Source organism: Lichenostomus cassidix, chromosome 12, assembly GCF_008360975.1.
Source record: "Lichenostomus cassidix isolate B80296 chromosome 12, HeHo_3.0, whole genome shotgun sequence".
Taxonomy (NCBI): domain Eukaryota; kingdom Metazoa; phylum Chordata; class Aves; order Passeriformes; family Meliphagidae; genus Lichenostomus; species Lichenostomus cassidix.
In genome coordinates, this window is record NC_139493.1 from 18,696,499 (window position 1) to 18,724,474 (window position 27,976).

General features: G+C 46.5%; 2 protein-coding genes across 3 annotated transcripts; both read right to left on the minus strand.

The window, feature by feature from the left end:
- Positions 1-588: 588 nt before the first annotated feature.
- LOC146431909 (uncharacterized) lies at positions 589-4,889 on the minus strand. 2 transcript variants are annotated; one of them, XM_085073124.1, is made up of 9 exons: positions 4,703-4,889; positions 4,272-4,343; positions 3,565-3,663; positions 3,016-3,123; positions 2,315-2,386; positions 2,163-2,234; positions 1,977-2,075; positions 1,425-1,532; positions 589-783 (listed from the first exon to the last, which is right to left on the minus strand). In XM_085073124.1, exons 1-9 carry the CDS (start codon positions 4,797-4,799, stop codon positions 623-625), a joined length of 888 nt encoding a protein of 295 aa, XP_084929250.1. In that variant the 5' UTR covers positions 4,800-4,889; the 3' UTR covers positions 589-622. The 2 variants fall into 2 exon arrangements, with proteins under 2 accessions (XP_084929250.1, XP_084929249.1); XM_085073123.1 differs by having other exon boundaries at positions 589-801.
- Positions 4,890-7,346: 2,457 nt separating this feature from the next.
- ACAD9 (acyl-CoA dehydrogenase family member 9) lies at positions 7,347-27,103 on the minus strand. The gene is made up of 18 exons (XM_085073097.1): positions 26,932-27,103; positions 25,190-25,283; positions 23,066-23,167; positions 20,477-20,583; positions 19,650-19,750; positions 17,879-17,957; positions 17,098-17,272; positions 16,416-16,489; positions 14,588-14,663; positions 13,823-13,893; positions 13,367-13,486; positions 12,555-12,683; positions 11,186-11,265; positions 10,566-10,692; positions 9,786-9,863; positions 8,890-9,018; positions 8,080-8,152; positions 7,347-7,630 (listed from the first exon to the last, which is right to left on the minus strand). Exons 1-18 carry the CDS (start codon positions 27,082-27,084, stop codon positions 7,530-7,532), a joined length of 1,869 nt encoding a protein of 622 aa, XP_084929223.1. The 5' UTR covers positions 27,085-27,103; the 3' UTR covers positions 7,347-7,529.
- Positions 27,104-27,976: the final 873 nt, after the last annotated feature.

Here is a 27,976-nt window from a genome sequence, read left to right on the forward strand (position 1 = left end):
AATCAGGTTCTAAATGGCTCTATATGTGTTAAACAAGTATTTTAAACACATTGATAGTGTGCAGCTCAACGAGCAGAGCCCCTGAGAGGCTGCAGCACTCCCACCCCAAGTGGTTTAGCCAAGTTCTTTCGCACCGTTTGCTTTATGAGGAGCCTCCTGCACAGCAGGGCCCAGAGCTGGCAAGGCTCCCCAGCACGGCTGGAGCTGCTGGCACACCTTGGCCCAGGTGGACAGCTGCCCCTCAAGGCCCCAGCGAGCAGGGGATGGCTCCGGGCAGGGTCCCTGGCCAGCAGTGGCCCCAGAGCACGTCTGCCTTTCAAGGGCAATCTTGTCCCCAGCCCTTTCTCCTCTCCACCGTGCTTTGCCTCTGCCCAGTGCTCCTGGGGCTGCTCTTGGCCAGGCAGCCTCAGTGGGAGCGAACGCTGCCTTCAGCCCAAGCAGGCTCCCCAGGGCAAGGCCCAGCAGTGAAGAGGCCAATTAAAGCACTGGACAGCAGCAGAACCCTCAGCAGAGCTATTTGGACAACCATGGACTGTCACAATTCCACAACAGCATGATTATTAGTCGGGTTACAAATGTCGTGAGCAGAGTTGAAAAAAAATTTTGGAGAAAAATCAACAACTTACTGTCTATTCTCACGGAACCTCCGGATCCCAAAATAGCAACACCACAGGACAAGTGGCACAGTGAAGATTGTGATTACTGTGCCTATCATGCAGGACTTGCGCACATCCCGGGGGCAAACAATTCTTGGGAGTCGCACTGGACCTGGGTCATTTGTTCCTGTATCACTGATAACATCTGCGGGAGCAACGTGGATCGTGAGCCCGAGCTGCGCACTGCTGCTGAGCTGGCAGCGCCTTGGCTACGGCCAGGACGCTCTCTGTTTCCCCCAGTGCTGCGCCCTGCAGGCACCTTGCCGCCCCTTGGCACAGGCTGTGGCACCCAACAAAGCCCACAAGGCCGGGAGGAGAGCCTGCGGGGAGCACAGCTGCTTGGGCAGTCGCTCCTTCGAGGGACACGAGCCAAAGCCATCCCTGCAGCGGCTGCTGCCAGCCCCGACCCTCCCTGCCCTGCTGGGACAGCTCCCACAGCCCAAGGGGACAGAGTCAGGCTCTCGCAGGACACAGGGCTGACCCTGCCCAGTGTGGGAACCAGCGACTGCTCTGGCCCTGGGCTCGCCCTAGGGATCCTGCTCAGGGCTGCTCCTGTGCCTTGGGCCTCTGGGCACTCAGGGCAGCTCGAGTAGGCAGCTGCAGCAGGAGGGATGTTGGTGCACAAGTCCCGTTTGCCATGGGTTGTGGAATGTGCTCCAGAGGCCTCAAAGCCAAGGCATCTCCAGCTTTGGCTGCTGCTGGGGGAAGAGCTGCTGCCACACAGCCCCACCAAGGGCTGAGCCTGCCTGAGCCCTGCACAGCAATTACCTTCTGTGGCACTGTCTGGGATCTCCTCCCTTCGAGCATCAGCGGCTGGCTCAGAGACATTGCTCTCTCCTGGGTGTGCTGTCTTCAGCAAAGCCTTTTGGTCCATCTCTGGAGAAAGGAAGAGGCCCAGCTGGATCAGATGGAAGCATTACCCATCAGGGAGGCAGCATGTTAAAGAGGTAATACTTGTCAAAGACGTAGATAAAGTTCAGGAAAAAGCCCAGGCTCTTCAGGCTGGGCCAGGGACCTCCCTCCTCCCAACATCTACCCCTCCTGATCTCCCCCGGAGACTGGGTAATTGCAGGGGATCTCAGGGTCAGCATTGCCCTTGGTGCAGTTTGGACACCCTGTCAGCTGATGCCAAATGCCTTCCTGCAGAGGCTGGGGAGAAGCTGCAGCCAGACCAGGCCGGGAAACAGCCCTGCAGGGTGTCAAAGCAGCAGCAGGGCAGTGAGACTGCAGTGGGTTTGGGTTAGGCACAGAGTGCCCAGATGTGCAGCAAAAGGCCCTGGCTGCTGAGTGTCAGGACAAGGTTGAGGGAAATGCACCCACCGTGCTCTGTCTCCTGTTCAGCCAGAATTCGGTCTGCTTGTTCAGATGCCTCCAGGGATTCCTTCTCTTCCGTAAGTTTGTTCTTCCTTCTAGGAGGACCTTAGAGCAAAGCAGTTCCATGTCACAGGAATGGATCACACCAAAGCAGTGCTCAGCCCGTGGGCTCAGCAGGGACACACTACTCACCCCTGCGACGGGAGCCAGGCTTGCGCGCAGCATCCAGCCCAGGAGCTGGAAGAGCCCTCCCTGCAGACGCACCTGTAACACAGAAGCTCCTGACAACCTGGTTCTTGCCAGGTGGCCAATGATTATATTCTGAGGGGACGTTGAGAACTTACCTGCAGAAGATCCCAAGCGTTCCAAACCCTCTTGTATCCCTGCTGCTGGAGAAGCCTTCCCAGCACCCTCATCTAGAAGAGAGCACAGATGAGAACTATTTCCATGGTGTGCTGGGATCCCCTTCTGCCTTAGGGCACTGGGCACTGCAAGGGGGTTGGGTAAGGCTGCGGGAGCCAGATGTCAATGGACATGGCCAAAGCTGCGGAGGGGCCTGGGGTGCTCTGGGTTGGCTCCTGTCCACTGTCCACCTTCTTTGCAGGCCCTGTGCAACATCCCTGGAGAGGAAATGGGATAAGCCCAGGGCCCCTCAGGTCACTCTCCCGAACAAAAAGGAAACACTCACTAAGGCACTGGGGGAAAGTGCAGCTGGCAATGCCACAGCTATCCCTCCCTGCCCTGCTGGGACAGCTCCCACAGCCCAGGGAGATGGAGTCAGGCCCCTGAGGACACACTGCAGCCCTGCTCTCCCCCTCTGCCTTTTCCCCACCATGGGCACCCCTTGCAGTCACTCTCAGGTTTCAGGATGAGTCTCCCACAGAGGGACCCCAGCAGGACTGCTCAGTAGCCGAGTCCCCTGAGCCCTCTCGAGATAATTCGTCTGTGCTGTGCCTGTCTGCTCCGGGCTGTGCCTGCGCTGCCAAGCAGCAGAGATGGCAGCTCAAGCCTCAGCAGGGCTCAGGCCCAGAGGCCCAGCAATTACCTCCTGTGGCTGTGCCTGGCATCGCCTCCCTTCCTTCAGCAGAGGCTGCCAATGAGCCACTGCTTCCTCCGGGAAACTTCGCCATCAGCACATTCATTCCGTTTATCACTTGAGAAAGGAAGGGGCACAGCCAGATTAGATGGAAGCATTCAACATTTTGAAAGGTGGAATCTTCAGAAGGCAATACTTTTCCAAGAAATGGATACGGTTCAGAAAATTGGATGGGTTTCTGGGGACTCCAGCAGGACCCTCCCTCCTCCAAACAGCTGCCATGCCTTTTCCACCCAGAGCCTGGGAAATTACAGGGGATCTCAGGGTCTGCAGGGCCCATGGGGCAGTTTGGACACCCTGTCAGCTGGTGCCAAATGCCTCCCTGCAGAGGCTGGGGAGAAGCTGCAGCCAGGCCAGGCTGGGAAACAGCCCTGCAGGGTGTGAAGGCAGCAGCGGTGCAGCAAGGCTCCAAGGCTCTGCCGGGCACAGAGTGCCCAGATGTGCAGCAAAAGGCCCTGCTGCTGCGTCTCAGGAGAAGGCTGAGGGAAATGCACCCACCACGGCGTTTCTCCAGATCAGTCAGCATTTGGTCCAGATGTTTGGCTGCCTCCAGGGATTTCCTGTCTTCCATATCTTTACTCTTCCCTCTAGGAGGACCTTAACGGAAAGCAATTCCATGTCTCTTTCAGGCCAGAGTGTCAGTGAGTGCACCTTGGCAATGGGATCCCTCCTTGGCACTCCCTCACCCCTGCCTTCCACTCAGGAGCACAGGCAGAGGCGCCACGTGCCTGCAGTGGCCCCACACTGGGATGGAAGGAGCCCCTTGCAGGGCAGGCAGGGCACAAAGGACTGCCGGGAGCTGCCAGCCGCTCCAAACTCCGCCCCAGCCAGAGCCAGGGCTTGGCAGCAGCAGCAGGAACCCCTCAGGCTCCCTGGGGCCATCAAAGGAGCCGCGCAAGGCACAGAGCCCCGGGGGCACATCCCTGGGCCCAGAACCTTCCCTCTCTGCTCTTCTCTGTGCCTGCACAGAGCACGCGGAAGGAGCAGCTGGCATTTCGCACGGGAAGAAGACTGACAGCTAAATGCTCCTTCCTCCCACTGACAGCGATCCTGCGGGATCACTCAGGGCTCGAGAAGGGAGCAGGGCAAGATTTCCAGATTCTTTCAACCTTCAGAGGATTGTAAGGGAAATGGCACATGAGTGAGATCTTGCCATGTTGACACTGATTGATTATTCTGTCAGGAAAGGGATGCTGTGAACTTACCTCCACCAAGCTCCAAGATATTCAGCCTGTCATTCACCAGTTTTTCCACATAATCCATCTCACGATCCCAATCTGGAAGAGAGCACAGATTGCAACCATTTCCGTGGGGTGCTGAGATCCCCTTCTCTCTTAGGCCCCTGGGCACTGCAAGGCGGTTGCGTAATGCGGTGGGAGCCAGATGTCAATGGACAAGGCCAAAGCTACAGAAGGGCCTGGGGTGCTCTGGGATGGCTCCTGTCCACTGTCCACCCTCTTTGCAGGCCCTGTGCAACATCCCTGGGGAAGAAACTGGACCAGCCCAGGGCCCCTCGGGGCTCTCTCAGTCCCACAAAGGAAACCCCCTGTAAACCCCTGGGGAAAAGCATTCCCAACACGTTCCAGGGAGAAGAGGCCTCTGTCCCAGGAAAGGGGGAGGCAGGCTGCTGGCTCACCTGCTCTCCGCGCTCCCACCGGAGCAGCCTGGGCAGCCCTGGCATGCAGGGCCACTGCCAGGAGGAGCAGGAGGAAAAGGCGCAGAGCAAGGGCCATGGTGCCTTGCCCTCAGCCAGTCCCACAGCTCTTGCTGCCACCACTGTCCTGACACTGCTGTATCAATGTCAGCACCGCTGCTGCCGCTGCTGCTGCAACAGTTGTGGTCAAGGACTGACTGGTTGGTCATTGTGGTGCTGTGCAACCACAGGGCTCCGTGACCTCTGTGACCTCATGGCCCTGCTGTGACCTCACGGCCTGGGTGCGGATGGACCGCAGCTTCGGAAGTTTCCTTCCTGGGGAGGGAGCTCGTCCTGCAAGGCAGCTCTGTGCAAGGACTGGGACAGTCCCCACCAAGGTCTGCCCTGTGCTCTGGGCAGTGGCACAGGGGCAGCGAGAGCTCATGTGCCCTCAGAACAGGAGAACACAGCCAAGGATTTCTGAGCTCCTCAGGCGCTGTCAGCCACAGCCCACGAGGCTGAGGAGGGAGTGATCTGTGTCTGGAGACAATGCGCGATTCCCTCCTGTTGGCAGCTTCCCGGCTGGAGCTCCGTTTGGCACCTTGTGGGGGGCCAAGGCTAACGCAGCCCTTTTGTTCCATGGGCGAGCTGAAGCCTTTACTTCACCATTTCCTCTTTGTGGGAAATTTAAGGGACTCAAAGAACAAAGTCAGTCAATAAAACAGAGGGAGAACCACTCAACCTCTTGAATGCTTTGAAGGAAACCTTGAGAAGCACACAGTGGGTCTGTGCTGCCTGACCAAGCCTGTGGCCTTCCATGGTGGAGTGACTGTCAGTGGACAAGGCAAGAGCTACAGAGGCCACTGCTCGGGGCTTCTGTAATGCCCTGGACTCAGTCCCCCCATCCAGCACCCTTCTCCTTCATTTGGAGAGCTCCAGATCTGCTGGAAGCTGAGGAACTGGCTGGGTGGTCACATCCAGAGGGTTGTGGTCAATGGCTCAGAGTCCCGATGGACATCAGTGACCAGCGGTGTCCCTCAGGGCTCCAAACTGGGACCAATGGGATTTAATACCTTCATTAATGCCAAGGACAAAGGGATGGAGGGCACCCTCAGCAGGTTTGCAGGTGACACTGAGCTGAGGGGCCACTGACATTCCTGAAGGACAGGGCCGTCCAGAAGACAAGCTCGAGAAGTGACCCACAGGAATCTCTCTGAGCTTCATGATCTTAGATAGCCACCATGATTTCTTTAACAACAAAATGTTTCCTCCTTCCTACTCAGTCCAACTCTGCCTTCCATCAAGAAATGGTTACAGGAAATACCAAGAGACACAGGCCGTGGTCTTGCTGGTAAAGATTCAGGCAAAGGCAGCACCTTAATTCACTCAGCCTTTTCCTCATCTCTGGTGACTGTATTCCCCCATAGGCAATAAAGAATGGACGTTTTCCATAGCCTTCCTTTTGTTATTAATGTATTTATAAAAACAGTATTTTGTTTATTTTTTACACTAGTGGCCAAATTAAATCCTGAGCTTTTGCCTAATTTCCTTTCAACATTACCTAATCACATCCTTAAACACTTCCTGAATTTTCAAAGGTCATTCCCCCTCTTTTTTCCCTGCTGCCTTCCTACTGTCACCTGTTCAGCAATAAATTCCCAAAGGCAAGTATGGGGATACTCTTGAAATGGGTCACTGTTGCAGATAAGAAAAACCTTACAAAATGGGGGTCTTGTTTGCCTTGTAAAACTCTTGGTGTCTGCTGTTACTCCAGCTAACCAGAAAGCATTGTGGGAAGGACTCAGTTAAATAGTGGTGAAAAACAAGTTACCTAATTGGAAAATTATTGATAGAACCAATAAATGCACACACCATGCTGCTGGTGGTTGGTTACACTTGATGCCTGTTCCTATTGTGGTTTAGGGTGGTTGGTTTAACACGTTTGTTGTGCCTCACAAGAATGTAAACTCATAACAAGTTAACAGTTTAAAAACCCTGGACTTTTGCAATAAATTGCTTTGGCCACATGAATGCTAAGGGGAAGTGCTGTCACTCATCCATTACAACTAGCACCTGATCTGTTACATGTCATGGGATAAAACTGACTCTGCAAGGACAGTTCAGAGATGGCCAAATTCTGTCCAGGGTTGGCAGAAGTGTGTATGCTGCCAGTATGTCTGAATATTAAAAGTAGTGTTTTTATATTGCCCATTAAAATTTTTTCTTATGAGGCTTCTCTAACAAGATGACAGCTTGCATTGAAATAAACCCCCTATTTATTGTTTTCAAAGCCAAAGCACAGCAAAGGAGTCTGGGTGAGGCCAGGGACCAAGGCCAAGAACAGAACATGGGGACACTGCTGGAATCCAAGGTAAAACCCTTCAATGGGAGCTCAGGGTGACAGCAAAGCCATCCCCAGACACTGGGAACTCCCATGTCCTGGACAAGATGAGCACTGGAGGTGCCACCCAAACAGAACTCTTCTGATTCCCCAAGTCTTTCACCACTTGCTCAGTCAATAAGCAGCTCATTGTAGTGCAAAAAATACTGAGAAATAAAAGAAATACAATCCCTTCACTGGGAAGACATGTCCCCATCCAGCTCCAAGGGAAACAGACATATATACATCTAATAAAGTAACTTGAGCTCTAGATAAAATCTCTTTACTTATACTTTTTATATGAAGTTGTAGTTAGAAAGTTTTATTCTATACAGTTACATTTAGGAAAGTCATTAAATAACAGGTACTTTTGAGGTGTCAAATACTTGAACTGCAGCAAATTCCTTCCTGATTTACATTCAGCAGCATCTGCTGTCAGGGAGGGAGGGATCAGAAGGTCCTGTCCAGGGGGTGGGAGCAGATGTAGGCCCTCTTCTCCAAGATCTGCTTTGCAGCTTTTTTAATGGAATCATCCAGGTTTTCATCAGCATCTATAGAGAAACAGAGAAAAATCAACTAAGGTACCATAAAGAGCTGTTCTAAATTTCTTTCAGAAAGTATTTTTGAATACAAATGCAAGTATGGGAGTGCCACAAAGAAACTGAACATTCTCTTCTGAAAAGATTGATTATTACAGACTGAGTTTATTACAGACTGTTCAACTGGTCAGCACTTCCCAAACGGTCCTGATGCCTAATTTCTATCATCAGTTACTTTACAGGAGTATTTGCTGCTGATAGATTTTATACTCCCCAGAAAAAGAACCCTGGCAGTTTGCTTTAGCTACGAAGTGAAGAGACTGTTCAACAAGTTCCAGCTCTGCTCCTTGTTCGAATTGAAAGCAGAACAAAATTATTCTCTTGGTCACATCAAACCCACCTACTTTTGATCACAGTCAGTGAAAAACATGAGTATGTAAAAATTATTCTATAGTACTTACATTTTTCTAATTGAGCCATGGCATAATTATTCTTGAAATAGGCTTCTGTGCAGAAGATATTTGTAAGTAGCACCTGGAAAAGGAGTAAAACTGAGTTAAAAGCTAGTGAATGAATTTTATAAACAAAATCATGTAGTTAAAACACAGTAATTGAAACTTCTCCAAGCCCTTTGATAACGAAGCCCTACAGCCCAGTCATGAGCAGCGCAGCCTTAGCTGTGCCTTTGACCCCAGAGCTGCCCAGGGTCAGGGCTGGGATGAGCCTGCACCCAAAACTGGCTCCAGGAGTGATTGGGAATCAATCCAGAACACAACTCACACACACAGAGCAAAGCCTCAAGGCCAAACCCAAAGCTTCATCAGTTTGGATTTAACACTGAACGGCAGCGAATGTGCTTCTCCTCTAGCATAACTGTAACCATGAAACTTTATGTGAGCTACTGAATAACCTCTTTGCTGTCCCCAAATCTATTGCCAAAATACCACTGTGACTATGTGTTATTATTTATGATCACATGGAAAGAGTTTGGGAAGAACTGCACGGCATTTAGAGATTGGAGAGAATGTGCAGATTTGTAATCAGGTTCTAAATGGCTCTATATGTGTTAAACAAGTATTTGAAACACATTGATAGTGTGCAGCTCAACGAGCAGAGCCCCTGAGAGGCTGCTGCACACCCACAACACCCAAGTGGTTTAGCCACGTTCTGCTGCACTTTTCTGGGCAAGTTTGCTGTGAATTCCCCACAAATGCAGGCTGCCTGCTCCCAGGAGCACAGACTGAGTGGGAATGACACTGAAGGACACTCACCTCGTGGTCGTGGTTCCTGAGCCCGATGCTGATGGAGCGGCTCGCCCGGGAGATGGCTGCAGTCATTGCATACAAATTAATCACCACATCTGCCACTCTCTTCAGCACCAGCTGCTCCTCCACTATTGTCTGGGAGAGTGAAAATCATTATTAGCTTCTAGTTTGTCAGTTTAAAACTTTAACCAAATATTAGCATTCATACTTTACATTTATGTCCAGCTTTACTTCGCATATAGAGGTTCTACCCTATTAGAAGTTATCATAGGTCATTTTGGATTAACTAAAATGCACCTTTTAACAGTTTTCTTGAAATACCGTAAAATTGCTGTGCATCTTAAACCACTTTGCTAAATGCCAAAAATCATTGAAATTTTAGTATCAAATATATTAGGCCTGTTCAAAAAATGTACTGAGCTGAGAGAACAGGGCAGAGCTCTTAGCACACATCAGATTAACTGCCACAACATGGGAAATCCAGAGTATTCCACCTTCAGCCTCCCCTGCTGGAACTCCAGCACTGTGCATGGCAGAATAATGGATTTGTTTGCTGCACAATAGGGATGAACAGCATAAATTCAGGACCTGTTGGAATAGTTATTCAGTTGGGAATGGGAAGTGGATTCCAGTGGCTGCTCACAGCAAGGACTCAGAGCTGCTGCAGCAGCAGCAGGATTTGTGCTTACACAGGAGAAGACAACAACTAATTCACTGAGATTGCTGATGCTTTGGTTTTGGTTTTAAAAATGTAACTTGTCCATTACACTGAGTACAGAATGTCAGTGTATTTCCTCCCACTCAGTGAGAAGGTGCCATGTGAAGGAAGTTCTGGCTCCTACCATACACAATTCTCTGCAGAGGATAAACTATTCAGTCACGAAGACAACAGATAAAGTTACCTTGCCAAACCTACTTAGCAGGCCCCTGACCGTAGTTCCAAAATAATAAATGTTTTCTTCAAGTTTCTTGGCACTCTCCTATACAACAAAAGAGAAAATACAATGATCTGTGTAGTTTTATAACAGATAAAGCAGCACACCCTCATCCCCTTTAAACAGGACACTGGATTTTCTCTTTTTTAACATTCATCCACTTTGCTGCTGAAAGCCAGACAGGCACTATTCTTTCTCTCAAACATGCAGTAAAATTTCTTAAGACTTTACTCTTGGTAACTCTCATTATAGGCTTATGCTTACAAAAGTAACTAACAGAACATCCTACAAAAAACATACCTTGTCTTTTTGCTATTAACAGAACATTCATTCTTAGTCATAAAAACCCTTTCCTAAGTGGTAAAGCGAATATGTGTATGTATAGCTCCCAGAAATTCTTACCTGAAACTCTGTTACAATTAAACAGGAGAAACTCCTGTGTTTTGTGACTGATCTTACTATGAAGGACAGCCACAGAGCATTACAACAGAGACTTTAGTATGGTGAAGGCTCAATTTATACAAATTGCCCAAATCCAGGATGTAAACCTGGATTTGGTATAAATACAGAATTGGAGTAGGCTTCCTTCTCCCTTGATACCTGTACAATAGCTAACTTCTTATCCTGACATAGTGTCAACATCTGCTTACACTGGAAAATCTCACTGTTCCTAAACACATTTTGATTTGCAAAAACAGAGATCAAATTGTGACAAACAGCATGAATGCTCAGCACTGAGGTCCTTACCTGGAGGCTGGGATGCACCACTCCACCATCACCCACAAGCCCAAAATCCACCTTCTTGCCCAAGGTGTCCTGTAACCTGGTCAGGAACTCCTCCAGGGCCACTCCCACATTTCCTTTCTTGATTGCTCTGAAATGGAGGAAGAACAGCTGTTAAAGACACTCCAGGAGGTCCAGACATAACCATTTGAAATTCTAAATGCTTTAGCAAAACACCTGCAGTTTGTCAGTGAATTACCAAGGCATCAGCTGCTCTCCAAGAGATGCACGAGGAATTCGAGAGACCAGTACTCCAATTTGCACAATGCAGCTCTTGTGTCAATACACAACAAAACTTTATTCAGATACTGAAACTTTATTCAGATACAAAATTTTCATTACTGGTCTTGGAAGAAATAATTACAGCTTGTGCCAAAGTCTAAGATAAAATGCATTAAATGCCAAGACTCCTAAATCTGTGAACCATCCCATTAAAAAGACATAGACCCTGTAACACTGAACTACCTTTTACAAGCAATACATTGAAAATTCTGCAGGTATTCCTACAGTTTCCTCTCTTATCTATAAAGTTACCAGGTTCTGTTTAGTTTATTAAAAACTATTACCAATAAACAAGAACATACTTAATTTTGTCAGTTAGGATCTTGCCTGCATGCTGCATCCCTGTCAGTGCAATGTACATTCTCAGGATTTCATTGGTTCCCTGGAAAAAACAGAATGGAAAGTGAGACAGGTGGGTATCTACAACATTTGCAATACTGAGTGTTTTCCAAGCAGGTTTGTTGTGCCCCTGTGCCCTTCCCTCTGTTCCAGTATCACAAAACGACTCCCTCCACCCATAAACTGCTTGCTTTTGCTTTATCTCAATTTTAATTCTGATTTCACATGGTTCTGCTGAAGTTGAGCCCCTCGTTATTAAACACACAAATGCATCCCACTGAAAAAGAAATCAGACTAAATGCATTTTGAGTGAAAAGGGCTCTGCACTATTCTAGGGAAGGAACATTTAAATACTCGTAGAAGTGATCAAAATCAGCTCAGTTAAAATCAAGTCTCTCAGTGATTTTACTGATCACTGCAGACACAATGGGCACTGACAATTCCACTTGGAAAAAGACCAAACTTCAGAACTTTAAATATAAATGCCCATCAATAAGTTAATTAAACTTATAAGCTGATCTTTCATGAATTTCCTTACTTCACTAGGGAGAAGCACACAAGAGGAAAGCATAGGCACCAACAGAGCAGCTTAGCCACAATAAAAATAGAAAATCCTATTAGAGAAATCTGTTTAAAAATTAAAGTTTTGCCCATAACTCTTATCCAAATCCTATTGCTTACACTAGAACAGATAAGGCAGTAAAAAGGTTTCAAAATATGCTTGATACAAAGCCAACTGCATTCTCCTGAGGCTCTTGCTTTGGCAGCTGCAGTTCTTTGATTCCACTGTGAGTCAGCATGTGCAGTTACAGCAATTTACTGACCATAAACTGAGGAGGAACTTTTGTCACCCACATAGTTTTGGACTTTTATCTAATTTAGAGCCCTTTAGTCTGATCAAAGAAGCAACAACCCAAGCTGTGAACTGGGATGCTTTTTTCTCAGTGTATTTAAAATAGCTGTGTATGTTTGTTTAATCATCCAGCAAGTCTCTAAGAAACTGTAAATCCACTACCAGTGTGTACATATCACTGTATATATCCTACAGGTATTTATCTCTGTATAACCACTCTGCTCTTTGCAGAGAACTGGTGCCAGTTCCTGCTGTAACTTACACTGTGGTCAGTCTATAAAAGCTGTCATAGCTTATTTTATTATAGGAAACAACTATTGATATTCCAAAGAACACAAGGTTAGTTCTACAGCCTTACTCTGTTACAGACTTTGCAGCTGAAGGAAGAATCCCTGGTCAACCAAAGCCTCAGGTTTCTGCCCACCTTTACAGAATGTGTGAGCTGCAGTTGACAGTAACAGTGGTCTCCTGGTACTTGCCTCAAAGATGAGCAGTATCCTGGTGTCCCGGAGGTAACGCTCGTAGGGATAATCCTTCATGTAGCCAAGGCCTCCAAGGATCTGCAGCGCCTCACTCACACATGCCCAGGCACCCTCAGAGCTGAACACCTGCCATGAACAGGGTTGGATCAGCAGTGAATAATCAATAAATCAGCAATAAACACAGCATACCCTGCTCTGGGGTTGTAGCTACAGGACACTGCTGCAGTATTTCCTACTGTGTTACACCAGTGCTGCTAACCTGCCTGAAGCAGTGTCCCTCCAGCTCAGGGTGTTTGGGCAAACTCAAACCGTGCCTTTGCAGTGCACAGGGCAGTCTCCAGAAGGGCATATTGCAGGGAAAGGGGCAGCCATGCTGGCAGAGCAGCTGTAGCTGCTTGGTTGGGGCTCAGAGCAGGAGTTTTCTGCACTGACCACACCATGAGGGACTCCCTGGCAGCCACAGCCTGGATATTCCACAGGGTTTCTTCTGCCACCAGTTCCCTGGGAAAGCTGGGGCAGCAGCAGCTTGGCCGGGCTGGCAGCTGGAGCTGCAACTGAGTGTCTCTGTGCTCATGTGAGACCTCATCAGAGCCCAGCCCAGGAGAGCTGTGATATTCCCAACCTGTTCCCTGCAGGTTTTACTTCTCATGGGGACAAAACCCCGGGTCTGAGGCTGGGGGATCCAGACAGAGCAATGTCCCTAATTCCATCTGGCTGAGGTGTTTCTAACACCTGCCCAAAAGCACCCTGAGCTCTCAGCACTCTGCAGAGCAGGATGAAGCACAGAGCCCTTCCCCAGCCCTGCTCACCTTGACCATGGCAGCTTCCACAGAGCAGTCTGGGAAGCCAGGCCTGTCCATCATCCCTGCAGTCAGGTAAGCCATGCTCTCCATCACGTAGGCTTTCACTGCCATCAAACAAAACTTCTCCTGGCAGAGCAGCATGAGGAATCACACAGAAATTCAGATGCAAAAGCCCACAGTCAAGCCTCAAGCTTAAAAACAACTGCAGTTTTCATATGTTTTACTATCAAATGCTAATTAATAAGAAGTACCATTTCAAAACAATCATGAAATAAAAGCTATTTTTATACATTTATCATTCTGGACATTTAAAAGATGTCAGTACAAGATCAGTACGGAAGTCAGCATTAAGTTCACACAAATTTCTAGCAAATCCTTTAAACAAGTACAGCCAAAATACCCCCAATGTAATCTATGCCCTTGCACTTAGCACAGAGATTTAGGTGTTTCATTTTTTATTACCTGAATTAATCCAAATTGGCTGAGCTTCTTATTGAATTGTTTCCTGGTACAAGCATACTCTGACGTCATTTCTTTAAAGAAAGAAGAAACAAATCCATCTCAGAAGAGCTGTGACAGACCATTCCTGCTGCCGGTGTCTTTCCCTGGATGGTGATACTCCAGTCTGTGCCCAGTAATGCCCTGGCTGCTCCAGGAGCACCACTTGGTGAAAAACAACCTCACAGTGTCAGTGTTGATCAAGTCTGGGATCAGCCTGCCAAAGGCTTTTGGTCCACAGCCTGAGGCGTGAACCTGTACTCTTGGAGAGGTAATCACTTTTGGTGCTAATTGATTACTTTAGAGAGATTTCCATTCTAATTTTGGCTAATTATTGACAGAAATCAGTTTTATTACTAATTACTGTGTGTAGCTTTGAGTCAATTATTCAGTGGGAGGTTCTAGGGGAGATTACACTTTCTAAAAGCAATGGTACAGAGGTTTTTTCTTGGAAAGAACATTTTACTTCCGAAGTCCAACAGAGGCAATAACCTCCCACTCTATGAACTGAACCTACACTACATGAACTGCAAAAAATCTTTACTTTAAAACCTCTGTAAACAGGCTTTTAACAACTATTTAAAATAAGCATATTTTAGTGTTTCAAAGATGTCAAGGCATATTATGACAAGACCAAGACTCAAGTTCCCATTCTGAATGTCCTGCATTATCTGCCTCATTATCAGTTTCTGCTGGCACTCAGCAATGCAGAGCACCCAAATCACTCACCTATCAATTTTTTAATCATTCCAGCAGATGCACTGCCCATGCTAAATCTTCCACTGTTGAGGATATTCATGGCAACCTGTGAAGGAAATGGATAGGGTTTAGGCTACGTTTTCCTTTGGCCATGCTGGTTACTGCTTCCTGCTCGAGTGCTTCCCTGGATTTCATTCCTCACTGGACACACCTCCAGTCCTGGACACCTGTCCTCACATCAGCCACCACAGCACTCAGCATTCCCAAGGAAAGTGCTTCAAAACTGGGCTATCCCTGCCACCTACTACATCCCATTTTATATCTGAAACAGTTTCCAGAGACTGATGATCCAGAAATCTGGAATTAATCTCTGTCCTAACTACATGAAGGTAAAATGTAGATAAAAAAGTATTAATCTGCACCAACATTCTGCAACAACATTGTCCTAGGTTGCAATATAGATGTAGTTAAGTATTCTGTTACCACCAGCTGTGGGCCGTTAGCTGCTATCACCTGCTAATGACCCACTCCGGATGACAGGCAATGGGCCATCAGGGACCCACCATGTGACTCATGGACTTATCTCATCCCATTGTGAGATGCTCTGCCGAGGAGGGAGGAGCCAGGTGTTCCCACCTGGATATAACCTGGCCTTGGAACTGCCTGAGTTAGCCCTGTCTACTGGGTTCCCAGAGGACTAGAGCTACCACTGGATCTTCAGCTGGAGACTAGACCGTCACAGGATCACCGCTTCAACTGGACTACTTCAGTTGGACTGCTACTACCACCCTAACAGGGTGTTGGGTTGTATCTGACTTTGTCAGTGCTTTTCCTTGTATTATTTCACTTATTTTTAATTTCAATCTTGACTTGTGATCTCCCACTGGTTTGTTTTCAAACCAACACAAACATTCCAGCTGGACAGCACTTCTCTACTTTATGAGATGAAGGAGAAAACACAGTATTTCTTCCTGCCAGCTGACCTGTGATGGCTGCTCCCTGCTTCAGATTCCTTTCAGCAACTTACCACAGAATGGAACAAGAATGAAGGTGTAGAAATGAAATACAGATCAATAATGTACAAAAATAGATTTTGGAATCTGGTGGTGGTGTTTCTCAACAGGGGTGACTCAGGTCAAAGTCTGTTAAAAAAGAAGTCACTGTCCTACATTTTAACCTGTGGTATCCTATCTCAGGAAAAAACAAAAAAAATCGTCTTTTACTCTCTACTACAATAAAGAACATTCTTTCATTTAGCAGTTAGGCCTGGGCTTGCCTGCTAAAGCAGGAGTAAGAAAGTGAGGAATAAGAGCAGTTTTGCAAATTCCCAGGTCAGACTCTCAGAGAAAGGTTACACCAGCAAAGAGAGCAGTGGTACCTTTCCTGGTATCCTGCCAGCATTTCCCTGTGTAACAATCCAGCCCTGGAAAACCACCTGACAGCCAGGACAGCTTGTGCAGGATCTGGGCTTTCCTCCAACCACTCCCTGGGACACTCACTCCTCTCTCTCCCTTTCCATGTTCTGGCTATAGGAACCAGCAGAGGACATGTCCCTGATCCTGGTCAGAAGGGCAACTGCACTCACTCCCTTTTCTCAAGGGACACCACAAAAACCAGTCCAAAGCCCAGCAAGGAGCAGAGCCAGCTCTGTGACTGCACTGAGAAGAAATGCACAGAAATCTGAGGTTATGGCACACTGCACTGTCCAGTGAAACCAATTTACAGCTCAGTGGGGGAGTCTCCAGTAGCCTGCAGTGTGGCAGTGCTCAAATTACCCAGGAGGAAACCTCAATATAGAGGGAAGCACAGTCTCCTTCAGGCTTTTAACAATCACCAGTAGTTATTCTCCACTGCTTACCTTAAATCCCCCTCCAACTTCTCCAATTACATTCTCTATAGGCACTTTGGTGTTTTCAAAATGTACTTCACAGGCTGAAACACAGAATTAACACTTGATCAAATATGACATAGAGGTATTTAAAAGACGTTCAGGATCATAAGTCACTGTTTGTAACATGAAATGAAGTTTTCCTAATTCATTGTTTATGACAGAACTACACTTCCTTTGCCAAAGAAGTGAGAATTTGGGAAAATTTTTAATGTTGTATCAATTACTGATGCAAAATATTAAAAATTTAATGCATGTACATTGTGTAAACAGAGAACTACAGTTCTGTCTTTATTTTGTTTTAATTCTAATGAACTGATAGAGCAGTCAAGTCCAAAAGACAGATGGTGAAAAGCTGCAATCATCAATAAGCTTAAGAAGAGCTGATGAAAATGGACTTCCAGATTAAACCTATTGGCAACTGAATCTCCTGAGTGATTTCTTTCACTGCACAGTGAATGAACTCCACAATATGGAGTTCTTATTTCAGACCCTGCATTAGAAAGGACTCCCAGGAAAAGCCAGCTAAAGAAACATGAAACATACTGTAACATGGAATAGATACTGATTTGCCTCTGAATTCAATGATCTAACCAAAACAAACCATTAAACTATTAACCAACTTCTGCTAACAATTTGAAGTGATTCTTACTGTTAGAGCCTCGAATGCCCAATTTATCCTCAGGCTTGCCATGAGTGACACCCCCAAAGTCTCGCTCCACGATGAATGCAGTGATTTTATCCTTCACCTGCCCATCCTTGTCCACAACTTCTGTCCTGGCAAACACTGTGAAAATACTTGCAAGGCCACCATTGGAGATCCAGACCTGTTTTGAGAGAGGGAAGATGTGTAAGAAAAGTAACTGTGCTGATTCTGTGAGCAGAGTTTCAAAGGGTTCTGTAAGAGACTGGGCAAAGAACAGAATGCTGAAAAAACCTGCTGTACAAAAACACCTCCACATTTCTTCAATACTGGATTTTGTCATTGTTTCTGTTAGCAGAAAGGTTCCAAGCAGCCCTATTTCTAACTCATTGTCAAGTTTCCTTTTAAAAACACCCATAAAATCTGTCCTGAAGAATGAAGAGATGGGAAAACATGGGGTTAGGTTTCTTTTTCCTTAAGCTGTCATGGAGCGGGATGATTAACTAACTAACGAACCCTCCCTGAAGCTGAACCCACAAGTGGGTGACAGAGAAGGAACCCAGGGTGGTTTTCTGTTTTTCTTACCAGGAGTTTAAGGCAACGATTCCCTTACATTGATTATCTATTCCCTTTGCCCCTAAACCAACAAGGGTTATCTTTCTGACACAGCAATTCTCCTCTAGCTTGGAAACCTCCTAATTCCAGAATGATGGCAATGCTGCAAAAGACAAGAACACTTCCTACACACTTTTAACAAAATCCTTTCCTATTTCCAATCTGTGAGTGGTACCTTGGAGCCATTTAATAGGAAGTATTTCCCATCTTCACTCAGGGTTGCTCTTGTCTGGATGGATGCAGCATCACTCCCACTGAAAAACAAACAAGTTATTAATGTTTAAAGATATAAACATGCTTTAAAAAAATACATTTTTCCTCTTTCCATCTTTTGAAAAGGAGGGGTTACAGTTCTATTAAATAGCAGCTTATAAATTTTAGTTTTTAAACTAACAAGGAAGCTCACTAGATTGAGCAGCTCTAAAAGTTACCTGAGGGGATATTTCTGCTCATTACCATGCTATCAGGGCTGTGACCTGACCAGAATGTGCAGAATGCCACAAAAGCAACTTTCTGGAGCTACTCTTTGGCTGTGTGAACACACAAAGAGACTGTCATTCTAAAACACATCAAGTTTAAAGCATCTAAGCTGCTCCTCAAAAATTCACACCCTGTTCTACATCCCAGGTGAAGAGAGGCTCAACAGAAATGAAAAATAAATAGGTGACAGTCCCTGTTAATGAGCACTTGGGCACATCAAGGAGGAAATCAGCAGGTGAATGACCACACCACAGTCACAAGTTTCCATTCTGTGCACAGCCTTCCGGAATCACCACCTTACTCCATAATGGAACAAGCAGCTCAATCTCCCCCTTGAAAGAAGTCTCCTCCCCAACAAATTCAAATGTCTCAAGGGCTCACTGGAGTCAATGTTAAGTTTTCAGAACAGCTATCTTAATTCAAGAAGCTGCTATCTTAATGGGAACAGGTTTCTAAAATTCAGGTCTAAAGATGATTACCTCTGTGCACTAGAACTGCAGTCTCTCAGAAGACTGAAGGCAAAGTTATTAAGACCAGCAACCTTTACAAAAAACACTGGGATAAGACAGATGTAAGAGTAATTTCAGAACTTGCTTAGCCCTTGTTTTTTCCTGTGTGTCACTCCTGAATCCTTTCAATGACCACTTGGTTAAAATCTCTGTGCTGGTTTAACTTTCACCTGCAAGTGGGACAGCTTTTAGAGGGACAAAGCCCAGCTTAGGACCTTGAATAAAAGCATCACTGATGTCTGGGAGGTACCTGTGCCACAGCAACATGAAAATCAGCAAGTAAATCAAAGGCTGATTGCAAGGCACTTGAGCAGACATGAGTTCAAACTGCAGCTGGAAACTCTTCTGCATGGACAAGCAAGATTCAGCTTCAAACACTGAGCTGGTCTCAGTTTCCTCCACAGCCACACAGCAAACCATCTCCTGTGTGCTTTTCAGAAGACTCTTCTGCACTAACTCAACTTGCAGCATTAGCACCAGCCAATGAGTAACTAATAAATATAGCTATATTTGAAATGAAGTTGCTGCTACAAAGATCTCTCTTCTAAATTCTAAGTAAGACCAAAATTCTTCCTTTTATTTTGGGTAGCTCCTTCACTACAGGCTTTTATATTTTGAACAAGATCTGAAAGCATCCCAGAACAGTCACAGCACATTATTTCTGACATAGCACAAAGTACCCTTTCAACTAATTGAAGAAATTAAGTAAATTAATTCCTGGGATGGGAACAAGAAGAGTCTGGGATTTCATGGAAACTGCCAAAAGCAGCACGCTAGGGAAAGAGTAATTACACAGTCTGAACTGTACCTTTAAAAAATAAAAATTAAAAATTAAAAATGGACTTATATTCTGAAGCCATAGGCCCCGAATGACGAAGCTTTAAGCTGTGCAGCAATGCCTGCAGTACAGATGGAAGCAATAACCCCTGAGTGCTGGGTGGGGCTGCTGTGCCTCACCTGCCAGGCTCGGTGAGGCAGAAGGCAGCGATGTGCTCCCCTGACGCCAGGCGGGGAAGGTACTTGGCCTTCTGCTCCTCAGTGCCAGCAATGAGGATCCCCTGCAGAAACAAGCAACAGAAAACACTGCAGCATCACCCTGTGGAAAATGAAATGGAGCTGACAAGCTTCACCACATTCAGAAAGCTTCATTTGCAAATTTTATGGCATAGCACGAGACAGTTTAATAAACAGCGGATTGTGTTATTTATCAGACATGAAAATATTTTTCATTAGCACTGTCTGCTCAATTCCATGAGGGATTTTCTCTTGTTATAACAAAACTACAGTACAACAAGTTTCACTCCAACATCCATCAACCACTAAAAGGTACACACCTGTGGTTGTATTAAAGTTCAAAATTCACATTTGCTCTTGGATGAGTTTTCTCCTCTAAGCTCCCCAACATGCAGCCTCACCCAGCTAGACAAAGCTGCACTCTTCTGAATTCTCTCCCCTCCTCACCATCTGAGATTCTATTCATTTCAGTTCTATTTATTCTAGCTACTTTAAATGAGTTTGCTCAATTTAAAAAAATGGGGATAATTTAAAGTAGTTTTTTAATAACAATTATCTTAATATTCCCTGGACTAGTAATTTTCCTGTGTACCTCCTGTCTTTCTGCTGCATGAGAGGCTTACACTGAACCAGGGGATGCTGGGGACACCAACAACCTGATTTCTGCTTCCCCAGTAATTCTGATTTGTTCCACCCAGGCCACACATTTTTCACTTCACCTTTTCCACACAAGCTGTGCAGAACTACTGGACCTACAGCAGCAGCATTACCTTCAGCCCAATGGCCTGATGAGCTGCCAGGGTCACTGCAATGGAGCCATCCAGGGATGTGATTTCTCCCAGACGTGCATACATGGTATTTGACAGACCCAGTCCACCTGGAACAAGCACCACGTTTTATTTTAGTACATATAACTTGCCCCTTTCCCCCAAAAAAATCCGTTTCAAGTACAGAAGTACAGGAATGTAACACCTTTAATTGGAGAGAGCTACTGAAGTGACACAAAATAGTCCCTGGGCAGGCTTCCAAACTGGTACTGGAGAAGGATAAAATGCAACCCCTTCCAAAATGTCTTTAATAAAAAATGTGAATACACCGAGCAGCAAACTTGGCCCCAGCACATGCTTTCTGGATGAAGCAGGACAAATCAAAGCTGCACCTATATGAGTCTAATACTCAAGAATCTTATGTTGTCAGGACCACAAGTCCTGCTCCATGTAATTTAAGACTATTTTACACAATACTGGTGAATAAAAAAATTAATCAAGATAGGCTTTTGTCCAGGTTAATAATTTTCTCCTTGGAACAGTGGCACAAGTCAGCGTAACCCAGAGCTCATTTCTGCAGATGTCCCAACAGCTCCACTACTGTGTGTACCTGAATAAATGCAAGAGCAGTCTCCCTTGACACCACTAACTCACACCAGGGCCTCCTACACCCTTTCCCTTCAGAGCACATGGATCCAAACTTACACTTCTCTCTAAACTCTTCCTTCTTCTCCCCTTTCCCAGCAGTGTTGGGTTCAGGATCCAGCCTGGAAATTACAGGTGATGTGCACAGTAATTCCTGTGGTGCCCATGTCAGAGCCAATATTCCATGAGCTTCACCTTCCCCACTAAAGTTCTGCACTTTGATTCGAAGAGGTCACTATTACAAACCATAATGAAAAACTGTGCAGCACATGAAGCACTGATCAGGTATGGCTTTAAAATATGACAAGCACCACCAAAAATCCAGAAAATGGGGAATAACCTCATTAGAATGATATTAATTATGGTGCAGACTAAGAGAGCTGCTTAAGCAGGATGGCTGCTGTCTGCCTTCTGATTTTATTGAGCACACAGCATTACAACACCACAGGACTTGGATTGTCCACAAGCATGCTGGATGGACTGCACTTGTACAAACTGGAAGCTGAGAGAATATTATTTCACAAGCATCAAAACAACAATAACACATTATTACGTTAAAGTGTGACTTCAAAGTCAAACACATTGCCTTTGAGAGTCTTGAAAAAAATTAAGAGCAGGAAGCTTATTTCTAGTTAATCAATAACAAGTTACACTTTCAGTGTCATGATGCTTTCTAATGCTCTGCTTTGAGCTCTGTCCTTTGTTTTCTGCTTCCAACACCTCCTTTCCACCTTCCAATATCTGTCTTAGCTCCTAAGCACCTCTCTCCCCATTTGGGTTAAGGTGCTCTGTCCAGATCTTTCTCCTCCCAAGACACTATCCTCAAGAGAAGAACTTGAACTTCTCCAGCTCACACTCACACCACCCTGCCTAGCCCTGAATACACATGAAAACATTTATTAATATTTTTAATGCATTTCATGTGCATTAATTAACAACTAATTAACCAGAGGCCACATCATGTTACAGTGCATGCCAGTTGAGCAATATACCTTAATGAATTTGCATGTAAGGACTTAAATTGAAACCAGTGCAGCATAGCTAAACTTGTTATATTGCCTCATACCGTAACGAAATGCTACCAAAATTGGGTATTACTTCAATATCGAGTAAATGCTAAGGAATGTCTCCAGCTATATACAATATTATTGTGAACACTGAAAAAATATTTTGTTTCAGCCTATTCTGTTTGAAAATGAGGTATTTTCCCCACTGAAAGTGGGTTATGCAGATGGTCACACACAGGTCTGTCTTCCTTGGAGTTTTCTCCTTGAAGTCTCCTTCTTTTGTAACAGAAAACAGACAATGCAATGTTCACTTTATAAATTTCATGGAAAATATTAGTTTCAATCCCAATTTTTAATTTATGTGTAAGAATGAAAGCAACATTTTCTTGAAAGTTTCTTTTCAATTCTAAGGGTCATTGCAGTGAGGAATATCTGATCTAGAGCCTCTGATCTCAGCTGGTACCATAATGTCCTTTAGGACATGAACTGTTCAGTTTTCCACTGGAGAGATTTTATACAAAAGATACTGTTTTAAAAAATGGACATTATACTTTCACACTTCCACATGCTCAGACACATTCCTATCTGCCAATGACAGCTTTGAGAGGTCACTGCACTTTGAGCCCAGGACAATTTTAGGCATCACCAGCAAGAACTGCAAGGCCCCAGAATGTCAAACTATCCTCCTGCATCCAAAGAAATGAACAAAAAGGAGAACGCTATGCCAAGAGGAATTCACACCAGCTAAACTGAGTTCCCTCACTGTGGCAGCCAAGGTGAGAGCAGGCAGAGCCACATTCCTGCTGCTGTGTCCCTTCACTAACCAGGGACAAAGCCTCAGCTCCTCGTTTGGCCAAATGACCACTCATGCTCACATTCTGCCAGACCCCAAAATGTACCACTAAATACACTGGGTTCTTCTTCTGTCACATTTACTCACCATATTCCTCTGGAATCTGCATGCCAAAGAGCCCCAAGTCCTTCAGTCCTTGTAAGGTTTCAGGCGGGATTTTTGCATCTTGATCGATTTTCTTCGAGTCCACTACAAACACAGAAGGTTTCATCATTTAACACTGTGTTTCTTAGTGCCCAGAGCAGCTGGGAGACTGAGGGTTCCCTTGGCAGGACCAAGGTCACTGAGTCAGCAGCAGTGGGATCTCTAACCTGTGTGACAGCCCAGACCTGGGGAACTGAATTCCCTGCACTGGAATTTTCCTCCAGTCTTCTGAAGCAGCTTTAGAGAAGCCACAGAGCTCATGGCACCAGATAGAGACAGACTTCTCATCCCCAGTTTCACAAGAATGACTCCTTTCTACCTTCAGCCTGACTGTCCTGTTTGTCCTCATGACATATTCAGGAAAAGGACTTGGAGGTGGGAAAAACCCAGGCTTTATTTCATTCTCTCAAACACTGCTCTGTGTAGTGGTTGCGCATACCAGAAGATTCTAAGACTGGAATAAGCGAAGTATTTCCAGGATTTTCTATCTGAACCCAGCTTAGGTTGTGAATACAAGAAAAAAAAGTACATAAATGAATTAATTAGAAAATCTTGTTCTTCAGAGTTTTGCAAATTCTTGGGGGATTAAAAGAGCTGTTCTGTACCATGGCAGTGAAAACAAACAGGAATCCCATTAAGCAGCTCAGGAAAGCTGTAAGCTGCAGCAGAGGGAGCACAGCCATCCTTCCAAAAAGTACATAGGAGGTAGCTCTGCAGAAGCAATGGAGCATCCTGAGGAAAAGCTCACATTCACCCCAGTGAAACAGCTCTGGAACCCCTCTGAGAGCACAACAAAGAGGCACCCAGGCATTCTGATGCTCTTCTGGGAGGAGTTACTCAGAAAAAACCCTCATTTTGAAAAAGGCTTTGTGTTCCTCCTGCTAACTTTTCAGCTCCTGGGCAGCAGATCCCTGTCTGTGGTGCGGCCTCAGCTGCTCCAGGGAGAGAGGAGGTTTTTTCCCTCTTGCTCCATGATTCCCACACAGCCCCACCCGTGGTGTCACTCACTGACAGCCCCAAGTGACTCTGCTAAGGAGTCTCCTCCCCCGTGCCAATCACACCAAGCTGCTGTTTCAGGCTGCCCTACTGACCTATTTTTACCACACCCCTCAGTTACCCTGAAGAACTAAACAGAAATAATTGGGAATTCAAAGTTGAGCAATTTTCACCTGCAGTTAAGACTCCATGGTTTGACCCTTCTATTCCTCCCCTAAACATCTGGTTGTTTACTCCATAAATAATGTTCCCCAGCAGAGCAAAGAATAGAAAATTATAATTTGAATAAATTCTTTATTTACTGTCAGTGAGCAACACTACAATTTTAGAGTTAAAATACCTGGATCTCACCAATTGTGATGTGTGACAATCACTGGCTTCACCAAACTCCCACAGTGTTTGGAAAACCAGAGCTGGTATCTGTGCCAGTGGGAAGTCTGAGACAATACTGTTTAACTGCCTCAGAAATTGCTGTCTGTGAAAACCAATATTCTGCAATTGTTCTGGAATTGCCTTATCTATGGCAGCACTAATAGAAGGAACATCCTGCAACACTGCCTGGAATGCAGACGGGTAATAAGACCTTTCCCAAATAGAATTATTACTCTAATAATGAAAAAACATAAATGCTTTTGATTTTTCATAATCATAAATGATGACTCATTGAGGAGTTATCTCTGCTGTATTTTGCTGCAATCAGGTTTAGCAGAGCAGGACAGTTAAAAAGTTCTAGAAAAGAAAAATCACAATATATGAAGGGGTAAAAAGCACAAATTTCAAATCCTATTTCTATCCCAGAATGCTCTTACTTTCTGTTTTCTTCTGATTTGGAGATTTATGTCTTCTCACCAACATCCAAACACAGCCCATAAAATGCCATAAATGGACATGCTATAGAATCAGCATCACTGTATGAGCAGCAATAAATGCATAAAATAAATTAAATGTTTTAAGTATAACAATATTATTCAACTGCTAGAGCTAAATCACTCTGTAATCACTAAATCACTTCCATGAATAAAAAACCGAAATAATAACTAAAATAACTAAGAAAAGTAAATAATAATATACCTTCTTCATTGAAGAATTTTTCAACAGGTCCCACAAACTGGTTGATCTCTGCCAGTTCTTCATTGGTAATTTCTGGGTAAGGGAAAACTTCTTCCTAAAATAAGAGACAATTATTTAATAATTTTTAATACATGAATGATGCAGTTGAAATAAAAATTCAGGGACATACACGTTCCAAAGACTCCAAAACACTCTGCAAATCAAGACTTGTGAAAGATGTACAGAAACAGAGAGCCACAGGACTTCATCACACACCAAAACCAGACCAGAAGGTGTCAACAACAAAAACATTAGGGAGAAACTAAGAGATTTTCAAGAACTATGAGGATGCAAAAATCCTTCCTTACCCATGAATTCTGTCAATGTAACCCTATTTAGGGATTTATAAAACATGAGTGAACTTTCATTTGGATACAAATTACATACTATTACATACAATGTACTGTTACAATGTTTCCATGTTTCAAGTTCAGCCCATGCACAAACACGCAGCACATTTCACCTGCTAATGCCACAGGTACAAAGGTGAGTGAGTCACTCCTTATCACCCATGGTGCTCTGGTCATAAACTGGGAGCAGCACGACCTGACAGGTCTGAATTGATAAAAATCCAAGCAAGGAACACAACAAGTGGGAGACTACATGAGAAGCACACCTAATTTTTACTGCCTTTCCCCTTTTAAACAGAGGAGTTTATCTCTGCCCACAAAAATCTGTTATTAATGCTCTGATACTCTGAGCAATAATGTTGGCATCAAAAATTCAGGACCTAGGAAATGTTAAAAGGTTTTCAGAAAGCTGTTGTATTGAAATTTGAGAGAAAAAAGCTCAGACATATCTGAATGCAGCCTGGCTGCTGCCTGTTCTAACACTTTACCTGACAAGGTCTCCTGCAGGAGACTTTATTGCTCATCTCATTTCAGTGGATTGAGTTATTCCTTCTTTCAATTTACTTCACCCTGCGATCTCTGATAAATGCATACTTTAAACCTTGCATTAACAAACTCTGGTTAATAGCGTGTTCTAGATCAGATTTTAACTTCTTTGCCCAGTGGCATCTCAAAGCACAAGAAGAATTTCAACCTTTCCCATCTCAATCTATAGGCAGAAGTTTGCATGAAGTCTCGATCCTTTAGGTAAAAACAGAGACTGGAATGCCCCAAGTGCTGTGGGATGCCCAGAGCCGGGTGCACACAGACACCTGTGTTTGCAGAGGGAATTTGCCGGGCTGGCAGCACAGGGCTGTGGCTCAGCACAGCTTTTCAGGCGCTGTTTGGGTAATTCTGAACCACACTGCGTGTTTGGTGTGCAGGGCTGCGAACAGATACCTTTGGTTAGCCCGGCTCCAGCTCAGGGGACACAGAGCCGCCTCTTCTCCCCTCCGGGTGAGGGCAGGGAGCCCAGCAGGGATCGGGACAGCTGATCAGGGGCTGAGGGACAGCCAGGCAGAGACCCGGGCCCTGCAGGGGGGTCGCACCGAGCCCTGCAGCCCCAGGCCGGGGATGAGCAGCTGCAAAAGGCCCTGGGGGTGCCAGACAGCGCTGGACAGGAACCCAGGCGGGCGATGGCCCCCGGGCAGTGCAGTCCCCCTGTGGCTCCAACCCCGGGCAGCGCAGCCCCAGCCCCGGGCAGCGCAGCCCCGCCCCGCGGCCCCTCCGCGCTGTCAGGGGAAGGCGCACCGGGCCGGGCAGGGCGCACCGCCCCTCGGGCCCCCACGGCCGCCCCGCTCCCCGCGGACCCACCTTGCGCAGGGTGCCGAGGAACAGCTCCTTGGCGAAGGCGCGGCGGGGCGCGGCGGTGCGCAGGGCGCGGGCGGTGTGCCCGGGCCGGGGCCGGGGCTGGAGCTGGAGCTGGGGCCGGGCGGCGCGCAGGGCCCGCAGCAGCAGCGCGCTCATGGCCGCGCTCGGCGCTCCGCTGACGGCAGCAGCGCGCCCGGCCCGGCCCGGGGCGGAGCTCTAACCTCACCGCCTCACGGCCTCGGCGGGCGGCGCTTCGCTCGCACGGAGCGCGGCACGGCGGCGGAGCCCCTTCGGGGTGCGATCATCCGGCCCGCGTCCGGCTTGGGGCGCGGCAGAGCCCGCAGGGCCGCAGGCGAGGGGCAGCGATGTTCCCCCCAGCCCAGCTCCTCCCGGCAGCTCCTGCGTGAGCCGCACGGTCCCACCGAAAAATAACTCTTGGTGCACACGGTGTGGCTTTGAACAGTTTGCGTGAAGCAAAAGCAGCGGGGCAACCCAGCCGGGGAACAGGAGAGCCCGCCGGAGAGGGATGGCTGCATCCCCCGCTGGGCTGGTGGATGTGCTGAGATGGAAATTCCATCAAAGCCCAGCTGCCCCTGGCCGTGTGTCAGGAGCCGGAGCAGCATGGTGTTGGCAGCTCCAGCCCTCGCCCGAACGGCCCCGCACTGCTGCAGCCCTTTCCACACGGAAATGGATGCCAAAGACAAACCACTGTGCCCTGCGGTGAGCGCTGCCCTGCGCCGAGGAGTCCCTTTCCTCCTTTGCTTTCCCCTGCCATCCCTTGGGCAGCAGGGTTTGCCTTTCCTAAATTCCCAAGTGCCAATCCCGTGTGAAATTATTGAGCCGGTTACCTGGCACTGAAATCTGGCTGAGAAACTCTCAGTGCTTCCCTTCGATACAAGAGATGTGCACAGTGGTGGTTGTTGTATCACCACCCACAGCTGCTGCTCTCACCTGCACATGGGTGTGACTGCTCACCGGCACAGAAGGGCTTTCTGAATGCTAAGCTTCATTTACTCAAGGGCAGAATTCACTTATTGGAAATAGTTCT

Bases quoted from the DNA above. Each gene is read 5' to 3' on its own strand.
- ACAD9 (XM_085073097.1), bottom strand. From the start codon at position 27,084: ATGAGCGCGCTGCTGCTGCGGGCCCTGCGCGCCGCCCGGCCCCAGCTC. The intron at 17,958-19,649 runs GTGAGGCACAGC...TTTGTTTTTCAG, and splicing joins TGCCTCACCGAGCCTGGCAG to TGGGAGTGATGCTGCATCCA. The intron at 9,019-9,785 runs GTAACTTTATCT...TCACTCTCCCAG, and splicing joins TGCTAAGTAGGTTTGGCAAG to ACAATAGTGGAGGAGCAGCT.
- LOC146431909 (XM_085073123.1), bottom strand. From the start codon at position 4,799: ATGGCCCTTGCTCTGCGCCTTTTCCTCCTGCTCCTCCTGGCAGTGGCC. The intron at 2,387-3,015 runs GTAATTGCTGGG...GCTCTCTTCTAG, and splicing joins GCCAGGCACAGCCACAGGAG to ATGAGGGTGCTGGGAAGGCT. The intron at 2,076-2,162 runs GTGAGTAGTGTG...CTTTGCTCTAAG, and splicing joins GCCTGGCTCCCGTCGCAGGG to GTCCTCCTAGAAGGAAGAAC.